This window comes from Etheostoma spectabile, chromosome 20 (assembly GCF_008692095.1).
Source record: "Etheostoma spectabile isolate EspeVRDwgs_2016 chromosome 20, UIUC_Espe_1.0, whole genome shotgun sequence".
Lineage (NCBI taxonomy): Eukaryota > Metazoa > Chordata > Actinopteri > Perciformes > Percidae > Etheostoma > Etheostoma spectabile.
This window is the reverse complement of record NC_045752.1, coordinates 7,861,761-7,881,819: the sequence shown is the minus strand read 5'-3', so window position 1 is coordinate 7,881,819 and position 20,059 is coordinate 7,861,761. Positions and strand designations below refer to the sequence as shown.

The 20,059-nt window shown below is 39.0% G+C and overlaps 1 protein-coding gene across 2 annotated transcripts in view; it reads right to left on the bottom strand.

Moving 5' to 3' along the window:
* Positions 1 to 13,758, bottom strand: part of stac (SH3 and cysteine rich domain) — a 31,770-nt gene extending 18,012 nt beyond the window's left edge. Inside the window, exons 1-4 of one of the 2 annotated variants that reach the window (XM_032499515.1) lie at positions 13,258 to 13,758; positions 11,984 to 12,016; positions 9,960 to 10,293; positions 1,701 to 1,834 (exon numbers count right to left, since the gene is read on the bottom strand). In XM_032499515.1, coding sequence (XP_032355406.1) covers positions 1,701 to 1,834; positions 9,960 to 10,293; positions 11,984 to 12,016; positions 13,258 to 13,371 — 615 coding nt within the window. In that variant the 5' untranslated portion in view covers positions 13,372 to 13,758. The remainder of the gene's footprint in view (positions 1 to 1,700; positions 1,835 to 9,959; positions 10,294 to 11,983; positions 12,017 to 13,257) is intronic. The other variant, XM_032499517.1, reaches the window with a different exon arrangement.
* Between the last annotated feature and the right edge of the window lie 6,301 nt (positions 13,759 to 20,059).

The window sequence follows — 20,059 nt, the reverse complement described above, 5'->3', positions numbered from 1 at the left end:
TTACTTTCATATCGTTTCCATCTGACATCTCGAAAATTTAATATTGCCTATTAACACAAACTTACTCCAAATTTGCTTAACTAATTACAGCCAAATTCTCTTAAGCAACCAACTACTGTATGAAATAACGTAAGAAAAGGTAGATAATCACACATAATTTGACTGGACAGTGTTACAGTCTCTCTCTCTATCTCTCTCTCTCTCTCTCTCTCTACAGTGTGGGATGTGTGTGAATGACAGAAGAGTCCCATGTCAGCTCTCACTGCCAGTTTGCTGGACTGCTGTGAAAGTAAAAGCGATGAACGTTTCTTGGCACTGGCTTTTGTTGGTGTAACTGAACCCTTAGCAGTGGAACACCCAAGCCTTTCCAACGGAGCATTTCTAAAACCAAATGGTCTCATTATAATGCAGGTTCATGGATGATGAGGGGCGATGATGATTGTGAATCACATAATAGCCCACAAGCTTAATTATCATCACCCAAAAATGAGGACAGGACCACAGAAAGTGTGTTGAAGGGAGAAGACGATTTACATTGGCGGTCACAGGGTTTGATCTTGATCTCAGTCTAACATTTTTAAGCTGGATGGTTACAGTATAAGGTCATTACCTCTGACTTGTGAAGATATAACACTGAAAATCTGACTTTTTAACTGAACCAACTATTAAATAAATTCCCCTACTCAATGAGGCAGTTTTGCTCTCATTCTTTATGTCAACATGTAATCGACCAATAAGCTCTAGCTTAATTTGCCTCTGTTATGGCTCCCATTTAGCGCTCATAAGCAGAGAAAAAACAATTAAAGCATCTTATGGATTTTTTTGCTCCTTCAAGCAACTTTACAGTTGCATTTCTTATTTTAAGATTGACCACGGCTTTTCAGTGAGGTTTGGGAATGGGTTTATAAGCCCAAAGGGTTAAATAATATCCTCAACTATTAAGGGTTCAGTAAAGTATGTGTTTATGGGAGTTATTAAAGGAAAATATTGAATAGGTTGGTAGCAACAGCAGCGTATTGTGGCCATAGCATAAATTATTCAGTATAATTATGATCCATCAATGTTGCCAACCTCCCATTTTTGTGATACTGAAAGGTTTTCACAATCTCCCTGCCTCTGCTAGTGATATAAAAACTGAAATTGAATCATTAATGATGTGATAATTATGCCAAATATTATTTCACACCTCTTTTCACTAGCTCTACTTCCATGTTAATAAAAAGAACGTGAAATGCTAATAAAATCATAACACTGTTATGTGTGACATCTTCAATAGGGGTTATGAAGCTGCTTCGGGGTGATTGTATTGATCCCCAATTAATGGTTTATGCTGTTGCAGCACAGCCGAATTTACAGAGAAAGGTAGGTTCACTCGGCCTGCATTTTTGTAAATATTGAGCTGCATTACTATTATGTAACACACGGACCGACAGAGTGATTATATAACGATGATGAGGACGATGACGAGGATGGATGGTGGTCACAGATGTACCAGCACACTTACAAATAAAGTGTGATTTCTGAATAAGCACATTCTGGTGGGAAACAGCCAATTATAATATGTCTGTTTTGGTTTCTATCATAATGACATCAGTAATAAGATCAGAATCTTCCAAACTGTTGACAACAAGGAGACAAATGTTGTGTCTGCTGTATGTCATGTATTGATGTCTTGCCTTATTCTGTGTCATGCATCTTACCAGTTTGCCCATGCAGCGCTGTTGTCCCACTCCATTCTCACATTTGTGGTGGAGGCTCATCTTGCAGGCTTTGCAGCGGAGGCCATGCTTTGCTGTGTTTCCAGCTAGGAACACCACATGCTTGGCTGTTGTACCTGATACACACACAGAAAAGAGGCAACAGGTTCAAGGAAGGTGAAACGTGAGTAGCAAATTACACACAAAAAGGCAGAGCAAATGGAAAATATTGTCAGAACATTGTCTCATTTGTTAATTTATAGTCTTTACACACTTATTTCTAGCCCAGAATTTCTGGAGTCGTTCCCAGCATGCACTGGGGAAAACCTGTGAAGTGACATGTGAACTGCGACACACATAATGTGCCCTTCTGTGAAACCATTTGAACCAACCTGACTGTAACTGAGCCAGTGCTGTCTCAACCATGTGAAACTATTTCAAACATCTACGGTTCAGCCTCACTTATCAATGTGTCTCACAGTTGCTTATTTAAGATTAATCTGAATTATTTGTGAACCAAAGTAACGCAACATTGCAACAGAAAACATTCAGCATGTGCTTACACATTTGTGAACAGAGGTGTGTGAAATGAGTAACAAATAAATATGGACAGAGAGATAGATAAGGAAACTAAGATGAGAAAGAGAGTCTTGTTCAGGGTGGTGATTGTAAAGAGAAAGGTGTTGGCACAGAATAAAGCTTGCATGCCAGCAACAACAGATTGTTTCAATGCAGTTTTTAATGAGAATCACTGAGCTGGGGCTCTGTGACAGAAAGAAACACAAAAAAAGGTTGAGAGATGAAGAGCAGGAATGTACAAAATCCAAAAAAGGGAGTAGTATGTCAATGCAGGGGGAATCCAACATTTACTGGTTTGTAATTGTAAAATGTAATTTTCTACATTTATATTGGATTATCAAGAAGGTAGTCACTAGATTGAACAGGCAAATAGTTTAAGATCACCTATTCAAAAGTTCCGGCTCCTAAACTTAAAATTCAAAAGATTTTAATGTCTAGACCTTAAAGCATCACAAACCATATTCTTGTTCAGGGCAGAAACAAAAACAAAAAGTTCACATAGAATTTTATAAGCATGCATCTGAAGTGTTCCCCTGGGGAGGAAGCTATCATCACTCACTCAGGGAATGATGTGGCCAGAGCCTAAAAAACAAATATCAATAAATAATCAGCATTTAATAATAATAATAATAATAATAATAATAATAATTACAGTAATAATAATAAAATAAAATAAGAAAATACATATAATAATAGTATATATAATAATAGTACATATTATAATAATACATAGAATAATAATAAATATAATTATTGCTAAATGAGCAGAATAGTCAATAGTTTGACTTAGTAGAAAAGACAAGAGCCCGCTGTTACTGGACTCTGGAAGCCAAATATCTAAAACTGTGAAATTATTTTCTTTTTAAGTTGAGCATCTGTCAAATAATACAGCTTCACAAAAGATAAAAGAAGATAGTGGCTCCTGAGAAGACAAATGTTCTCTAAACCATTATGTGTTACACATAAAGCCCCACTTTCAGTCATTCCACATTAACAAGAGAGGACTGTGTTACCAATTCCCAGGGCTGTTATTAGTTGTAGTCTGGCAGCTTTGCACCTCCAGCTCTTTATTGATAAATCAATGAGCACGTGCCCTGCTCTGGCCAATACTCTGCAATGCGTGTCTGTCAAAATATGGACATGTAAAGGATTCATCGATCTACTCCAGTGGGTGTTGAAAGCACAAAAATATTACAAGTTTCATCACTGAATTGTCAACTTTGTTCACAATTGTAAAGTTGTGTATTGTTTTTGTGCATTGTTAATGGGCATAGTGGCAAGCAAATACTGTCAGGATTTCAGACCAGATTACCCTAAAAAATGCAGCATATTCAGTTTAATGAGCAAGGCTGAAGAGAGTCTATGAGCAGAGGTAACACTGGATTGTAAACATGAAACCAAGTAGAACACCAGCTGATCCCTATACAAGACAGCAAACACAAGATACTGTGTACTGAAGGTACAAAGCCCCTCGTGTGTCCTTTACTTAGCCAATAATGGGAAAAGATCTCGGCTTCCTCTTTACATTGCTTAAATGTGCACTGGTGTCACGGCTATCTGGAGCTGGGCAGAAGTGACAGGAACTCAGTAATAGGTGGAAAACTGGATCTGTAATCCCCATTTAAAGTTCTTGTGTTGCTTGGAGAGAGCTTGCGGAGTTAGTTAACCTGAGATGGAAAGCGGGAGAAATGTGATCCCGGCCTGAACCTCTCATCGGTCACACACAGATTGCCACAGCTATAACAGCGGGAGACTGGGCAACGAGAAAAACCCGTACCAATTTTTAGGTCACTCTAAATCAGGTCAACTGATGATGTTGTTTAACAACCACTTAGAGTTTAATTCTCTTTCAGGTCAGCAAACATTTTCTCTATGGCAAAAAATCCTGACTCAAGTTCTTGTGTCCGTCTCTCTGAATGCACAGGGGCAGGAAGTGAATGAAGCCCTTGTCAAGGAGTTGTTGATTGGCTTAGTTGAGCTGACTCACTCCAACATGGTGGAATAATGAAAGGCCTCCATGCTAACTTGTAAGAGCTAGGAAAGTAACAAACCACCGTGTTTCAGCAAGCCAATAAAAGAAAGTGACATTGTTGACATCCTTAAGCAATGGAAAGATGGTGTGTGTGTGTGTGTGTGTGTGTGTGTGTGTGTGTGTGGTGGGTTTTGTGCGGGTGGTGGTGTGTTGTGGGGGGGGGGGGGGACAGAGAAGAGTCCAGGGCCTTAAGGCATTCCAGCTGTGGGGAAAGTGAGTGACAGTGCAGCTCTCTCTGGCATTTGCTTTCTGAGCTACTCTGCTTTTGAAACATAGTCTTCATTTACCCAACACCAAAGGGAAAGACTCCTGCCAGACTTTCTATACCTTCTTCATCTTGCCTCTTATTTTTTTCCCACAGTCTTTTTCCCTTAATGTCCCACTCTTTCTCTCCACGGTATCTCTCTCACTGCACACTCTTCTTACAATAGCCACACATTACTGATCCATTAAGCCACTGTTCTTACTTCACGCCTCCTGATTTCCTGTGCAAAAAACCTTCATCAAGACAATAATTCCTCCACCTCCTCTTCTTCTTAAGCTCCTTCAAAACACTGACCCGAGCAGCTTTCTTTAGTTTATTTGCAAACATTAACCAGTTTCTCCCACGGCCCTTCGATTATTTTTTACCACTGAAAAACCTATTTCCCCATCTGGAGAATTAAAATGCTGATTACATTGCTATAGGTGGAGTAAAACTGTTCTGAGATCTTTGAAATTAACTTTATAGGTTACAGATGATAACATTAATTAGTCATTAAGAGTCTACAACCATGCTAGCATCTCTTTAAGACTGTACTGAGAGCTGCATGCTAACATTTTAACTGTGACAACAAGCTGATGTTTTGCAGGACTAATTTTCACAACCTAATCTTGCATGCCGCTAGTAGATCACTTTCTTTCAACTTTTTATGAACTTTTCAGCTGACATTTTCCCCACTGGCACCCATATAGTTCAGTATTTTATGATGCATTTTAATGCATCATAAACTGACTGGTGTGTCTGACTGGTGTGTGGTGTGTGTTTTTTAAAGACATGGCAGACAATGTCAGGTATCAACTGTAACACTGAAATGGATCAATGCGGTATTATTGGAAGGGCAAGTTTATCACCACACGGCTGTTCTATCTTGTGAGAGAACACATGACCGTCACCTACTAGTATACACCTACATAGTAGGAATCAAAGAGAGTGTCTGTTATGTTTCTGCATAATGTGTCTTAATGCAGGGAGATACTGTATAACCTTGGTTAGCATCACAGCCATTTCTGTCTACTACCCAACCTTAACCTATGACCCCCAGATTAACTTCTCTCTGGGATCAAAATAAATGCAAGGTAATCAAGTGAGATAACTCTATAACCCCTAAAAGTTGATGCATGATATCAGTGATTACTAACTGACAGTAATATTTTGTAAAAGTAGCCTAAATTGCTGTAATTTTTATCTGCATATATCCCTCATGCAGTATTATTTTTCTGCATATATCCCTCATACAGTAGTATTTTTTATTCTTTACAAAAAAACTTTACAAAATATTATCCTAGGTCTGATGGAATTTGTTACATAAGTTCATGACCTAAAATCACTGTGAATATTTTTTCAAGCCTGCCCAGTAAATTATATTTCACCCGCTGTCAGCCACAAATAACCATCCCATTTACTCATGTAGATGTTTATTTAATAAGCCATTTGTTGCAAGGACTTGTAATTACTATCTCAGCAACAGTCTGTACTCGATCAGAGCATTTTATGTACCAGTGAAACTAACTCACTGTGAGCCTAACAACAAGGACATTTGCTTTTATGGACACAAGCTGCACACCCACTGCACATAGTGTTTAGCCCGTGTAATGGTTAAGAAAAAAAGAAGGCTAAAAACCTAATTATAACCTAATGCCTAACTTAATAACCTTGGAATAAATATAGGAGCATGTGGTCAAAAGTGCACACTGAATACACTTCTTAGTTATACTCAGGTTGTAGTTGGGTGGGATTTCTGCTTAACTCTATGATCTAAAAACAATAATAACTGTGTGGATGTATCGTCCTGACAGGTGGAACAAAACTGACAGGAGAGTAAGGAAGATGGAAGATGGAAGAGACCTAATAAGACAATGTCAGTGAAAACATGTGTGGTAGACTGTGTGCATGTAGTAGCTTTACTTTTGTTATATCAGCCTAAAAGACTGAAAATTTAAACTTTTTGTTTCATACTACAAGGAGTCTCCTCTCCTGTGTCTCACATGACAAAGCAGAGCCAAACAGATAAAGTGTTGACTTTTAAAATGCATTTACAATCCCTCCTGTGTATGACTGTGTTTTCTCTCTAAGTTGTTTTCACATAATTATTAGTAGTATTTATATTTTATTATCCTTACTGTATGTTGGAAAACAATAGCTCAACTGAACACGGTGTATGAGCTAGTCTCTTATGTACAAGGGTAAAACAAAAATTGAACACCAATAAAAAAATAGTAATATGTTTATTGCTCTATTAAATATTGACTAATGTAGTACTGCTCTACCTTCATCTAGCACACCTAATGAGTGAGTCAGTGAGCACTAAAATATAATTCAGCCACTTCTATTATGGATGACACATTTCATTTGTACAGGATTTTATATAATAAAAGATCCTCCCTTAGGAAACAAGTATAATGTTTCTATTGTTCCTATGGCTGCCTTTCGCAATATTAGCGTATTAGTAGTAATCTATGTATTAGGGTGTTTAGGGTGTGTCAAAAAGATGAAAAACCTTTTGGCAGTGGCACTGGTTCTGAGATGAGAAGTAAAATGAGAATATATTCCATTTAATCCATTTGAAGATCACAATATCCTTTCTAATTATATGCCATTTTATATTGGTGTAAGGTGTTCTATCTTTATATTTCATTCAGGTTTGTATCTAGAGGATGAGACAAAAATCTGGACTTAAAACACTTGTTTTGTACTTGAGAGAACCAACAATGTGGTTTTTGTCCACACAAAAATGTATAAATACCAGTACCTTTAAAAACACTGAATCAAACTTAACATTACATCCATCCTATATTCTAAAAACACAACAGCTATTAAAACCCTAAATCTCAGTACTCTGTACAGTATAGCATTTTTGTAAACTGATTTATGATTTATGTCCAGTGCTCAAAATGGGCTGGTACTCACCGGTACGCAGTACCGGCACTTCTACATTTTATTCTAAGCGTACCTACACTTTTCTTGCATACCGCTACTTCTCACATGTAGCCGGTACTCTACCACTGACAGAAAAACCTTCAATGTCAGAGAGATTGGTAATGACCCTAAAGTTACATAAACTACACTACCCAGAGGGCACTACGTGACTTACCTCAGATCTTGACGAATTTCGTAAAGGCAAGCAGTCGGCCCACCCTATCAAAAGTTCATTCTCCACGGACGCTAGTTCCAAAAAAACTGTCTGATGCCTGAGGCCTGACCGTAAGACAATTTTCACTGCTGAAAACCTAGAAACTAAAAAGAACTGTGTCGAGTTTGCAAGTCGTTAGGTCAGCCTGGCTTCAGAAAGGTACCATAAGAACGTGTGTGCCACGTCAACAGAGGTCCAAGTCCAACCCGAAACATCAGGTATGATTCATGAGCTTCAAACTAACCTTAACGTTGAGCGGAACAGCTAGCGTTAATGAGGAATCAGCAGCTACCAACCTTAATGTTACCTTAGCCAATGACACCAACGTCAACAATAACGTGAAGTACAAAACATATGGATGACCTGACTGTTGGTCAAGGGACCAAAATATGGATTTTTGCACCACAAACAGTTGGCTCATTTTTAAAGATTACAAACTGGGCAGGAAAACATGTCTCAGCCTCCCGTCACTTGCAAATAATATTAAAATTAAATAACAGTAAATTGTTGTTGTGCCAGCAATATCTCCAAGATGTGTTTTTCTGTAGAAATCTCAAATGTCACAATGATTTGCCAATGCAAGAGAGTACCAGCACCTTTTTTCTGCCACTTCAGGCACATGTCTATGATCTGATCCCCTGTCATTTTCTGCTTTTGTACGTTTTACATGTTTAACATGTTATTTGTCAATAATTGAATTTAAAAAAAGCTGCCAGCAGTAGCTCCTTACATCGATAATATTGCAAGATTGCGCGAGAATCTTGCTGCTGTGCATGGTAACCACAACTACGTCTCTCTCTCACTCTCTGTCTCTTTCTCTCCCCTGTGTGCTGCCCTTTGACTCTGACAGCACCATCGCAGCTCATTACGCTCACACACACACATACACACACACACACACACACACACACACACACACACACACACACACACACACACACACACACACACACACACTCTCTCTCTCTGCTGCTGACCACACTGTGTTCTCATTAAAGTAGTACAAATGAAGAAGAAGGCTGCATCTTTTTCCATGAGTGGACCAGAGGGCTCAGCACCTGTCCCAGGGCCAGGCAGGCCTGACATCATACTTTCATATTATCAACAGACCACCAGAGGCCCATTCAAGGCTTTGGCCACTGGCCGCGCCTGAGTGGCCACGCCACATAAAACAAAAAGTAACAATGGTCGTAAACAATGTAGAAGTATGTTTTATGGTGGGATGAACTTTAGTTTTACTAGTGGTCATACATTCAAAGCCAGTATGTTTCTTTTGATGAAAAATACCAACACTGTTGATTTCAAAAAGATTATAGTGTCCTCCATCCTAATGTTAAATGACAGAAATCTGTGTTTCTTAAAGAGTCTTATGCTTGTGGGGAGGGAAAAGCTGTGATATCGCGGGCTTGTTAAGCAGATGGTATGGGCAGCCCTTGTCATTATCTTGCCGCAGAGGCCCTGAGAGCAAAAGACTTAGTGGTCCCTCAGTATTGATGATTAACACGGAGGGGAGCAGCCAGAGAAGCTGGAACATCTGGCGAGGGGAGAATAGGTAGAGGAGCTGCCATGGTTGTGTGCTATCTGACACCCCAGCAGACAGATGGAGACACCTGGCTCCGTATGCAAAAAAAAAGGAAAATACAGATACTTTGGTCAGCAAGTCAAGTTAGAAGCTCAGTGTTAGGTGCCCTGTCATGTCAGAATGCCCCCCAACCAAGAGCCAGGTTCTGTCAGATGTTTTTCCTTAACGCTGTTGCGCCAAGTACATGCTCTTGGGGGAATTGTTGGGTTTCTGTAAATTGTAAAGTGTGGTCTAAACCTACCCTACCTGTAAAGTGTCCTAAGATAACGTCTGCTATGATTTAACATTATAAATAGAATTGAATGTCTAAGAGTGTTTTGATATGGCTTGTGTGTTAATTCTAACTGGATGAGAACATGGTATTTGAAATATAAAACAAAGGTTAGCGCTTTAGGGGACAATAACGTCTTACATCCTGCTGTGTCCATACCATATGTGCATATTACTGCATATCCATTACTGTCTAATTTTGATTCTGATGACAGAAAGGTTTTACTCATAACTTCATCAGGTTATCTGATAAAGGTCTCATTATGAAAAGGTCCTTCTAAATGCTGTGATTGCAAAGTTCATTAGATGATGATGTTATTTTACCTTGCTATTTCCTTTGATCTTGTCACTGAGCTTTGTGGGATATTCTGATCACACTAATGAAGAGGGAGGCATTGTAACCATACCTACGATCATGTGGTTGCACACGTCACAGAACGTGGGCTTCTTGAAGATGTGCTCCATGAAGCAGTGTCCTGCAGAGTCTACTTGCAGCGGGTTGCGTGTTTGGGAGCGTGATGTGGGAGGAGGAGCCGAAGGGATGGCAGGAGGGACCGGAGGGATGGGGAGGCTGGTGGTGTGCGGTGGGGCCATCCCAATGTTGCAAAGATGGCCTGTGCTGCTGCTCACGTCCGAGAGCAGCTCCATCTTGTTGTCACTGCTGGTTCGGAAGAAGTTGTCTGCGCTCTTGCTGCGGATGCTCTTGGTCTTGAAGGACAAGGAGCGCTTGAGTCTCTGCAGCTGAAAACGAGAAATAAAAGAGTTGAAGAAAAATAGAGCTAGGGAGAGAAAAATATAGAAAATACATGTGGAAAGAGAAGACAGAAGAGAGAGAAGAATTCAGTTCAACTGAGCGAAGTAAATCCATTTCTGTAACAACCTGAATAATTTACAAACTTAGTCCCTAAAACCTTCAGGCAAATGTCTCAGTGCCCAATGGCTGATGAAATACCATTGTGAGGGGCAGCTTATCACTGCTCAGTGGAAAATGTTCAAGGTTCCCTACCTTGAAGGTAATGTGATTTCCTGGTGGGAGCAATGCATCGCATTAACACTATTTCTCACACACTGTGCTGCCATTTCAGCCTGTATCAATCTCCTTAGGTCCCTCTTTTACAGTAATGCTATTCAACACTCCACACTGACAACTCCTCATTTAACCTCTCAGTGTGTACTTCCTCCTCTGTGAAACCCACTTAATTCTGGGTTCAAACATGCAATTAAGCTTCTTTAAGCTAATGTAATGTGATTTTATGGTTTTTGGTTTCTGGTTGGTGTGTGACTGCAGATCTCTGATTGAATGAAAATGGATTATGGTTCAACTGATTGATGGGTAGGGAAGGACTCCTAATTATCCGTAATATCCTAGCGCACAGTACAGGCTTGAATATATAACTCTAAACATGTAAACATCTGTGAAGATTTATTGTTTTGCTGTTGAGTGCAGAGAGGTTGATCTTCGACGTTCCAAATGAATATGCACACACAAACACAGTTTACATCAACCTGATTGTGAGCCGTGATACTTGTATGAAAGCCCCGACTTAAAGTATAACACAATTAAGTGAATAAGCATACAGGACATACATTGTTAGCTGTTGATATTGTTGCCACCTGTATAATTTGTTTAGAGGGCTTATCATTGCAGCTTTGGTGTGGAGAAGATCAATCAATTCTACGGGTCACTCTGGAAACAATCAATTTGGACCCTTCACTACCATTACCACCCACGCACAGGAATGCACAACAGACATAAATATCGAGCACACAAATATTCTACTGTTGGCAACCTCTTGTAGTTTTTGACTTACATGGCTTTTACACACCCTGGAAGGAAAAATTATGGTAAAACAACAAACAGTTAGCTCTAGATAACTACATTTGTAGATACCAAGCAATTTTCTTCATTCAATCAGTTGTACTTATTTACAAAGGATGTGAGGTTAAAGGCCACATCTCTCCTGTAAGTTTTTTTTTATGTATCTAAAATAACGGTAATAAATAAAGATCTCTTTAAATCAGCAAAGTGAGGAAATGTGTGCATGCATCGAGGAGCTCATGCTGTGTTTGATGGCACCAAATATTTAAGAGCTGTGTTCTATCACAAAAGGCAGGCTGGGTTAATGGGGGCTGGACTGGATAATGCAAAAAAGAAGAAGTCAAAAGCCACTAATGGCATGTATATATATCTCAATCAAATCATTGTAAATATACTGATGCAGCCTCTAAACAAAGCGTGCCCTCTAGAAATATGGGTGATGGCGGATGAAACCTTACATGGCACTGACGGCACTAAGTGATGTATCTTAAAAAGCAGTAAAAGTTGAAACGCAAAACAACTTGCATCTTAATGTACATGCAGGTATGCTGTTATCTTATAATGGACTCAAATCAGCAGTACGCTACAATTTACACAAGAGTGGAGGCTCACCTTGCGCTTCTGATGTTCAGGCCTCACAGTATTCTTAAAGGAGGAATAAAAACACAAACAAAGCTTCACTTAATGGTAGAAAACTTGTTCAGCCTATTGTGGAACTCATTCTACTTGTACTGTCTGTAAGGATAATAACACATTTTCTTTAATCACTTTTTTGTCTCCCTGAGACTACTACTACTATTAATGTGAGTTATTGGAAGGGAGTGCAGTTGTTTGGCAGAGGCTTAATGTGAAATGTCAGCCAGGACTCTTGAAATACCCAGTGACCAAATGTGCCAAAGTAAAAGCTTGCATGCACAAGCTTTAACAGACACAATACAAAGAGGAAAACATCTGTATGGTTCCAGCAAAAGCTTGAACTGTTTCTCTCAAGTTAACAAACAGTAAATATTTAAGAGAAAGTATGAGTCTCATCTGTCCTATCCAGGCCATCCACTAGCATCATGACTAGTCCAATAAAAGTACTGCTAATTGTAGTATTCTGGACAACATGTGACCCACATAGATGGCAAAACGCCTGAAGCAGCTGTGGATCTCTATCAAACAGCCTGCGTCATCCACATGTAGAAAATACAAACCCATATGGCACTTACTTTAATATACACATATTAGGACCACATTGCTTCTTTCTCTACAATTAGACTGATCAGGTTCTTTAAATAGTCCATCATCATTGATCTAGGAAAAATGTATTTAAATGCCATAACGCCCAATTAGTAATAGGTTATAGACTCCTACCCAAAAAAAACTATATTTCCACTGAAGTCATATAAAGAGTGTGGTGCACAATAGTGAGTTTGGACTGAGCTCATCTTTATCTAAAGGTTGTTTCTTGTATTGTACAATATCATGATGTTATTACATTACTCACTAAAGAGGTCTGTTGTACTAAAATGAGTCTGTAGTCAATCTTCACGGCACTTTAAACGTTTTCTGTCCTACTTGTACAGCTGATTTTGAAGTCCCCTACTGTCATCAGTTGGTGGTATCCTCCTTAAATTTAATCAGTTTAGACGGTTTGTTGAAGCTGTTTTAAAAGGCTGACCAGTCAGTGAATCAGTGATTTAAAAAAGTGACATAGTTTACATGCATTTTGTTTTTCGGAGCTGGTCCCTGTTGAGTCGATGTTGTTGTCATGTTGATAGAAGTTAGTTTGCCCTGCCCTAGTTATAAGAGTTAGACTAAAGCACAGTGCGGATCCCACAGTATATCCGTCTGTAGATATCCGTCTAGATGGTAAATAATAAATAATAATACGACAGTCCTACCTTTGTTTCCTGCTGGCTGGCGTTGGCCGTCGGGGATTTAGGTGTCTCATCCTGGTCCCGTTCGTCCTCTTTGCCCCCACTTTCGTCCTGAATCATATTGGCCGGTGGGATCATCTTCCCTTTTTTCGGGATCTCTAGAAAAAACTGTTGCTCTGTAGAGTTTGTTTTACACAACGCTGTTTAGCCTACATCTTTTCCATTTTCTCTATCATTACCGTGACTCGGAGAGGAAGTTATCCAGACCCACTGCTGCAGCTGCTGCGATGAGAAAGATACGAATTTCATCCGCCGTCAGTAAAAGATGATAAAAACGTCTTGGGGACACTGCTAGAGTGGTTTCCAAATCAAAAGTTGAAAGGCAGTCCGGTTTGGCTTGAAAGTGTCCTGTCCTAAAGGAGGCTTTCGCAATTATCGCGTCGTCGTGCGTAATGCTGCCAAGACATCTCCAAAACCACGCTGTGCGCCGCGCGCCGCTGCCAATACTCTGATGGGCGGGGAGCTGTGAGCGATCAAGGGAGGGAAGGATGGGGAATATGACAACGACTGTGTCCTCCCAAAATGCATATGGAAGACGCACTCAGAGAAAAACACCCAAGTGGTTAAATTGAATCACTGCCACGTAAAAATATGTTTAACAGTGTGGCAACATTATGTCATTTGTTTTATGTTTCCAGGGCTAATCCACTTATTTTAAAGAATGTTCTGGAAGTCTAATTGGCATGAACTTGTACCTGAAACAGCAAAGGTCTCTCACTTCAACCAAGTAGGCTAGGATTTGAAGGCTAAATAATTGCATTTATTTACTGAAATACTTTGTTTTTGACCAAAATTATACTGAATTGTTAAATAAAAAATGCAACAATACTCTTGTCATGAATTAAAAGAGAATACTCGATTCTGATTGGGTGTCCATTGATTCCTGCTCTACCATGGTCTGGATGAATGCACGATTCTGATTGGCTACAGGGTGTTCATTTATTCCTGATTCCTGAAAACATGGTCACCACGACGGTTCGCTATTCTTAAATTGATGTGGTGGCTATAGTATGACCCTGCATCTAAAATCTGAGTATCTTATTTACAACACTAAGTGTAATCCTGTAGTGCCTCGTCCTCTGAACACCACAGGATGGCGACTGTTACACTCAGGCTGCAAGAAGTTCACTGCCCATCTAAACTTATGATACTTTGTATCACAGTGATCATCTGGCATCCCATTTGCTTTTCAGCTCAGGACTGTAGGCTGCGTCCAACAGTGTGGCCTATCATTTGTTCGTGAAAATCTTTTTGATAATAGTTTGGGGATAATGACATGGTCATATCTTAGGTTCACCCTATTTACTGGAGTAGTGAACAGGGTTTCCTTTGCAGAAACTGATCAGCTTTCAACAATGTTTAGATGTTGAGTGCAAAAGGCATGAAAGTATAAATTATTGGTCTTACTTTTTTGCTATGAATTTACCAATATATAATGCTTTTCAAGGTGTCCATAATCAGTAGTTTGTGGACTGGGAGAGGCAACCGTCCTTCACTGCACATCGGACAGTTCTGGCCTCCCAGTTGTCCATTAATTCCTGATAATAAACACCTCTTCAGGCATTATCCTTTACTTAGATTGGTTTAGTATAAAGACCTGGGGAAACAGCTAGCTAGCTGCTGGCTCTGTCAAACCCATCTTTTCTGAAAGAAAACCTTCAAGTAGCAACCAATAAAACAATGACACTGTCATAAATTAAAACATTGATAAGCCATTCTTTAGGGAATAAACAACATTATAACACTTGAGCTTTTGCTGTGAAAGATGAGGAGCCTCACCCGTTGTGCTCGCTGTAGTGATACATCACGCTGCCTCCCTTCAGGCTCCCTGTGATGTGGTGTCCTTGAAGTTATAACCTATAGTGGGATGAAGGAGGCAGGCGCCAGACTGCCTCCTTCTCACACTGACAGGAATGCAAACACCACCACAGTCCAAAGGAGTGAGTCTACATATCCAGCTCAGTTTCTGCCAGAGATCAGAAGGGATTCCCTCCTTAAAAAACCCAGCTTCATGCTCTGAAATGAGACTTAAATCTGGTTTAATGTTAAGAATAATTACTTGAGCTTTTTTGTTTTGTTTGGCTAGTTATCATTTTATCAGATTATACTTTACTAAAAAACTGTGGATGTGTTATTTTGACACTCCTCAGCCACTTGTGATAAACAAGCTCCCTACAATTTACAGCATCATCAAAAAGCATCATCTGATGAAGTATTCAGGGGGCGATGATGCATTTAGTGTTAAAGAGTCATACATCAGAGAAAGTACTGCAGAGTGAATGAAGCACAGAGTCGATGACTGCTAATAATTGTCTGGGAGATGGCATGTATATACAGTACATGCATCTACAGTCTCATATGTGATGGAGTTTAAGCTACAGGTTGTTTTCCCTGTGCTACGTTAGTTTAGAATATGCATACTAAGGTGTTATTAATCCAAAGTTGACAGGTTTAGGGTATAACTGCCATAGAAGCTATGAAAGCTAAATCAATCTATCTGAGGACAGTTGTTTATACCTCCTCGTTAACAGGCTCACCTAAATTGGGAGAATTCTGGGAAACAAAAACAACATTTACACCAAGGTGACCCCAAAGACTGGGGTGGTGAATCTCTTAGAGATTAGGAAATTATCTCCCACATATCTATAGATAAGTGGAACGTGAGTAAATCCATTGTTGCAATTTGACAATTCCAATTTAAGGTAATCTTACTCACGTTTGTTTAGTTTTAATGAAGATGAACCCATTGACATATGAACTGTTCTAAATTGGGAATCTTTAGTCCAACTACTGTCCAAGTCAAGAATGACAAGTTGACTTCACATTATTTGCGTTCTTGCCCAGAGTTGGATGAAAGGATCAATACCGGTTAGCTTAGCTTAGCACAAAAGGCTGAAAACAGGGAAACAGCTAGCCTATCCAAATGTAACACAATTCTTCTACTAGTCCCTCTAAAGCTTATCAGTGCTGGTAATATAATTCTTTGCGAGAAAGCGAAATGTTGCGAAATGTTGTGTGTCAAACGATTCCTCTAACCTAAACGGCAACATGGATGAAAAGTCTTAAAAATTGATGAAATTTCGAAAGAATTTCATGACAACTGCAAACTCCATCCGCTGATAAAGCATGTAAGCACGTAAGGGGACCTAGTTAGTTGGGTACTTTTTCTTTAAAACTACTCATTCCAAGGTTAAGAGTGAGCTATTATGCTTACCTGTTGACAAGGAAGTCCAAATTCTTCCAACCAGTTTGGGTCTGCCCTGAACATTTCTCAGTGTAGTAAGGACTGTGTTAAACTCAAACTCAAACTTATTACCCCATTGCCAGGAGAGTGCACGAGACAATTCCCTGAGTTAGTCAGATAACCAGACAGCCAGAACATGAGTCAATGTTGCATTTGTGCATGTACTGTACTGTAAGTCAATGAGGTGTGTGGTTACTGTGAATCATGTCAGCAGAAAAAGCCAAATGCATGACCAGCTGTGCCAGGAAGCCAGAGGAGAAAGCAAAGTGTTAAAGAGGGAATGACAGACACAGAGAGACACAGAGAGAACATTATAATTTCCTAGCTCAGCTGCTGGACCATCGCAGTGGAAGGAGGGCATGATAAGATGAGAGAAGAAGACGGAGCAATGAGGAGGACAGCACAGAGGACTGGAGCGATGGGGGTTCATTATTCCAAATAAGGGGTTTTAGCGAGGCAATGTGAAGTTGTGCAATTTCATGGCTCACAGTCATTTTTTTCTTTTTCTTTCTTTATTTCTTTCTTACAATTTTATTATGTATAAACAACACATTATTAATAGACTATATAAAGACCTCCGGCATTTGTTCTAATCTTGAGGTATTTCCTTTTGTTAAACATGAAACCAGTTGAGAAAGCCTGTAAAAATATATAATTAATTTGTTTAGCAGATTATATCAGAAAGTCCATTCCATCCCAGCAGACATTTCCATTTGGAGGATCACGGTCAAACCTTCCAGACACATTTTTCAGTTTTATTTTTATAACCGGCTATGGTTATTCTTCTGTTTTAAAGTCTGATTGGCGCAGAAATGTCACACCAAAACCACTTTAATGAGACGTCTTCATCAATGGAATTGACTGCAGACTATTGAAGATGCTGTCTAAGGTGCTGTTTACACGTGCGTGGCAGTCTTGTTGATGGGGATGTGTATTTAAGGATGTGCTCAGGCTGCTTCCACTGAGTTGTAATTGGTTGTTATAAAGGTAACAATTTATATGCGCTCTCAAAAAATACATGCACAATTATGGTTTAAAAGTGTGTTTTGCTTGGATTGTTAAATAAAACTAAATAATAAATTCATGTAATGTTTTAGCATGCTTACAGTAGCTCATTATTCATAAACACAGAGTTAAGGTTCATGGGAATATAGTTTTGAAGGTATTTCATTATAAACCACCACCAACCAAACCAAAAGACAGAAGGTCCCTTAAAACAAATGTGATGGTAAAATATTTATATTTCATTATTATATTTTATAATTATTATAATGATAATTATTATGTTATTAACTACCATTATTGAAGCATTGTTTACCTTCTAATAAGTGAATGCATTCGTTCCTCCGTCACTTCTTATTAACTTATTACCAAACGATTTATGTAATCAACTCCCAGTCTGTTTATCAGTAACTAATCATTAGTGCTTGAGAGCTTCTCGTTAACTAACCAGTCGTTCACCATTTGTTCCTCAGTAACTACCTACAGTTTTTGTGTAGCAATACTACTACATCATCCAAACACAAAGGGCACGGCCTTGTATAATATATGTCACACAATACTTTAGGAAAAACAAACACAAGTTATGATAGTGGTTGTAAGTGAGGATGATGTGTTGTTAAATCATGAAGGTTTCTGTTAATATGATCTGCACCTCCGAAGTTCAAGCCATAATATATTTCCCAATTTCTGTGTACCGGTTTTATGCCTGTAAATAAATCACAACATATGGGTTAGAAGATGTTACTTTTTCTTGTAAACACTACACAGTCATGCCATTTCCGCTCATTGTGTCTCATGAGGTTATGAAATCCCATATCAAGCTTTGTCACACTTGCATGTGCCTTTTTTTGATTGGTTCTCAGCTACTCACTCAACATGTCAGCCAGCTATTCTTGGAGTGAAGTTTCCTGCTCACGCACATGGAGTTCGCATTAGTTTTCTGGTGCCAAGAAGACATGATCAGAGTTAAATCCTTTCATCAACATTATCACATACATGGCAAGTGATGGAGCTAACATGTGATTCTAGTAATCTTAAATAATGGTCTATCCTTTTTTATCATTATTGTTCATTTTCAGATTTATTACAATAGTTACTTTTAGACAACACAGTGAAAAATGTATGGGAAGGTGACTTTCTAGTTTGGGAAGTTATTATGATTACGATTGAATCAGTGGAGCTTCTGTACCATGGATGTTTTCTAATTTAACACTATAGCAGTTCTATAATTTTACGGATCATAACAAAAAAGGCATTACAAAGCAGTTCTGTAAAGTTCTGTCAGTGATTAATATTTACTTCTAATATTAATAATTTCAGAGCAAATATGTGAAGCATAGTAATGAAAACTCTAATTTGATCATATTTACTGCAAATTAATGGAGGCATATAGAGAATGAAATGATATCATGTGGTTGAAATGGCCCTTTAACACCTGTCATCTAAAAGTGTAAAAAAAAAAAGTGTATTCTCTGTGTCCTCATCTTAAAGCAAAAAATGAAAATGTGAGCAATTACTAATATCCCAGCCTGACATACCCCCCACCCCACACACACACACACACACACACACACACACACACACACACACGTCCCAGCGTGTGTTGCAGTAATGGGCAATGTATTCCCTAAGAACCAAAGCTAATTAGCCCATCTTATTATGAGCCATCCTAGGAATAGTCTCTGCAGGGTGCATGACAAGTAATATATATATATATATATATATATATATATATATATATATATTAGTATGTACCCTGCAGAGAGAGAGAGATTTCAATTAAAAGAACTGTAACTTCCTAAGTTAACAAATATATAATGACATACAGTATATATTTTTTAAGATTAATTTTTTGGTGTTTTTTGCCTTAAAGGGACAGGAGAGCTAGGTGAGAAAGGGGGAAGACATGCAGGAAATCATCAAAGGTCGCCCTCAAACACTGGACCTCTGAGTCCTGGCATAAACATCTATGTGCGCCTGTGAGCAAACCCGGACACAAATAATGATATTTAAAGAATTAAAGACAACGACAAATCAAGGTTAAAAAGTAAAATCCTGGGGTATCCAGTCTTGCCCAACATACCCAGGGACCTTTGTTGCATGATAATTTACCATAAATGGAGTCTGGGGGGAAACCAGCGGAGGCTGGTGGCTTCAAATAGGGTCGTGTTCACCATGTTCATGAGAAGAGTCCGTATCAACGCCCTCTTCTGTTCACAACCTCGCAAGTAGATGTTTGAAAGCTTAGAGTTCCCAAGTTCTATTAGAAAGCACCATGACTTGTTGATACAATACATTGGACAGAAGCAGCTGTTTCCCCATTTCCTGTCTCTATGCTAAACTAATCACCTGCTGTTAGCTTATGGCAAAAACTGTTTAATTAAAACACATCTCATTTTTAATCCACACAAAAACCTAGTTGTGGTCTTTGAGAGATTTACTTGTTTTCCCCTGTATGCAGTCTTTATGCGACGCTAACTGGCTGCTGGCTGTATCCTTACATTATTTTTAACAGACATG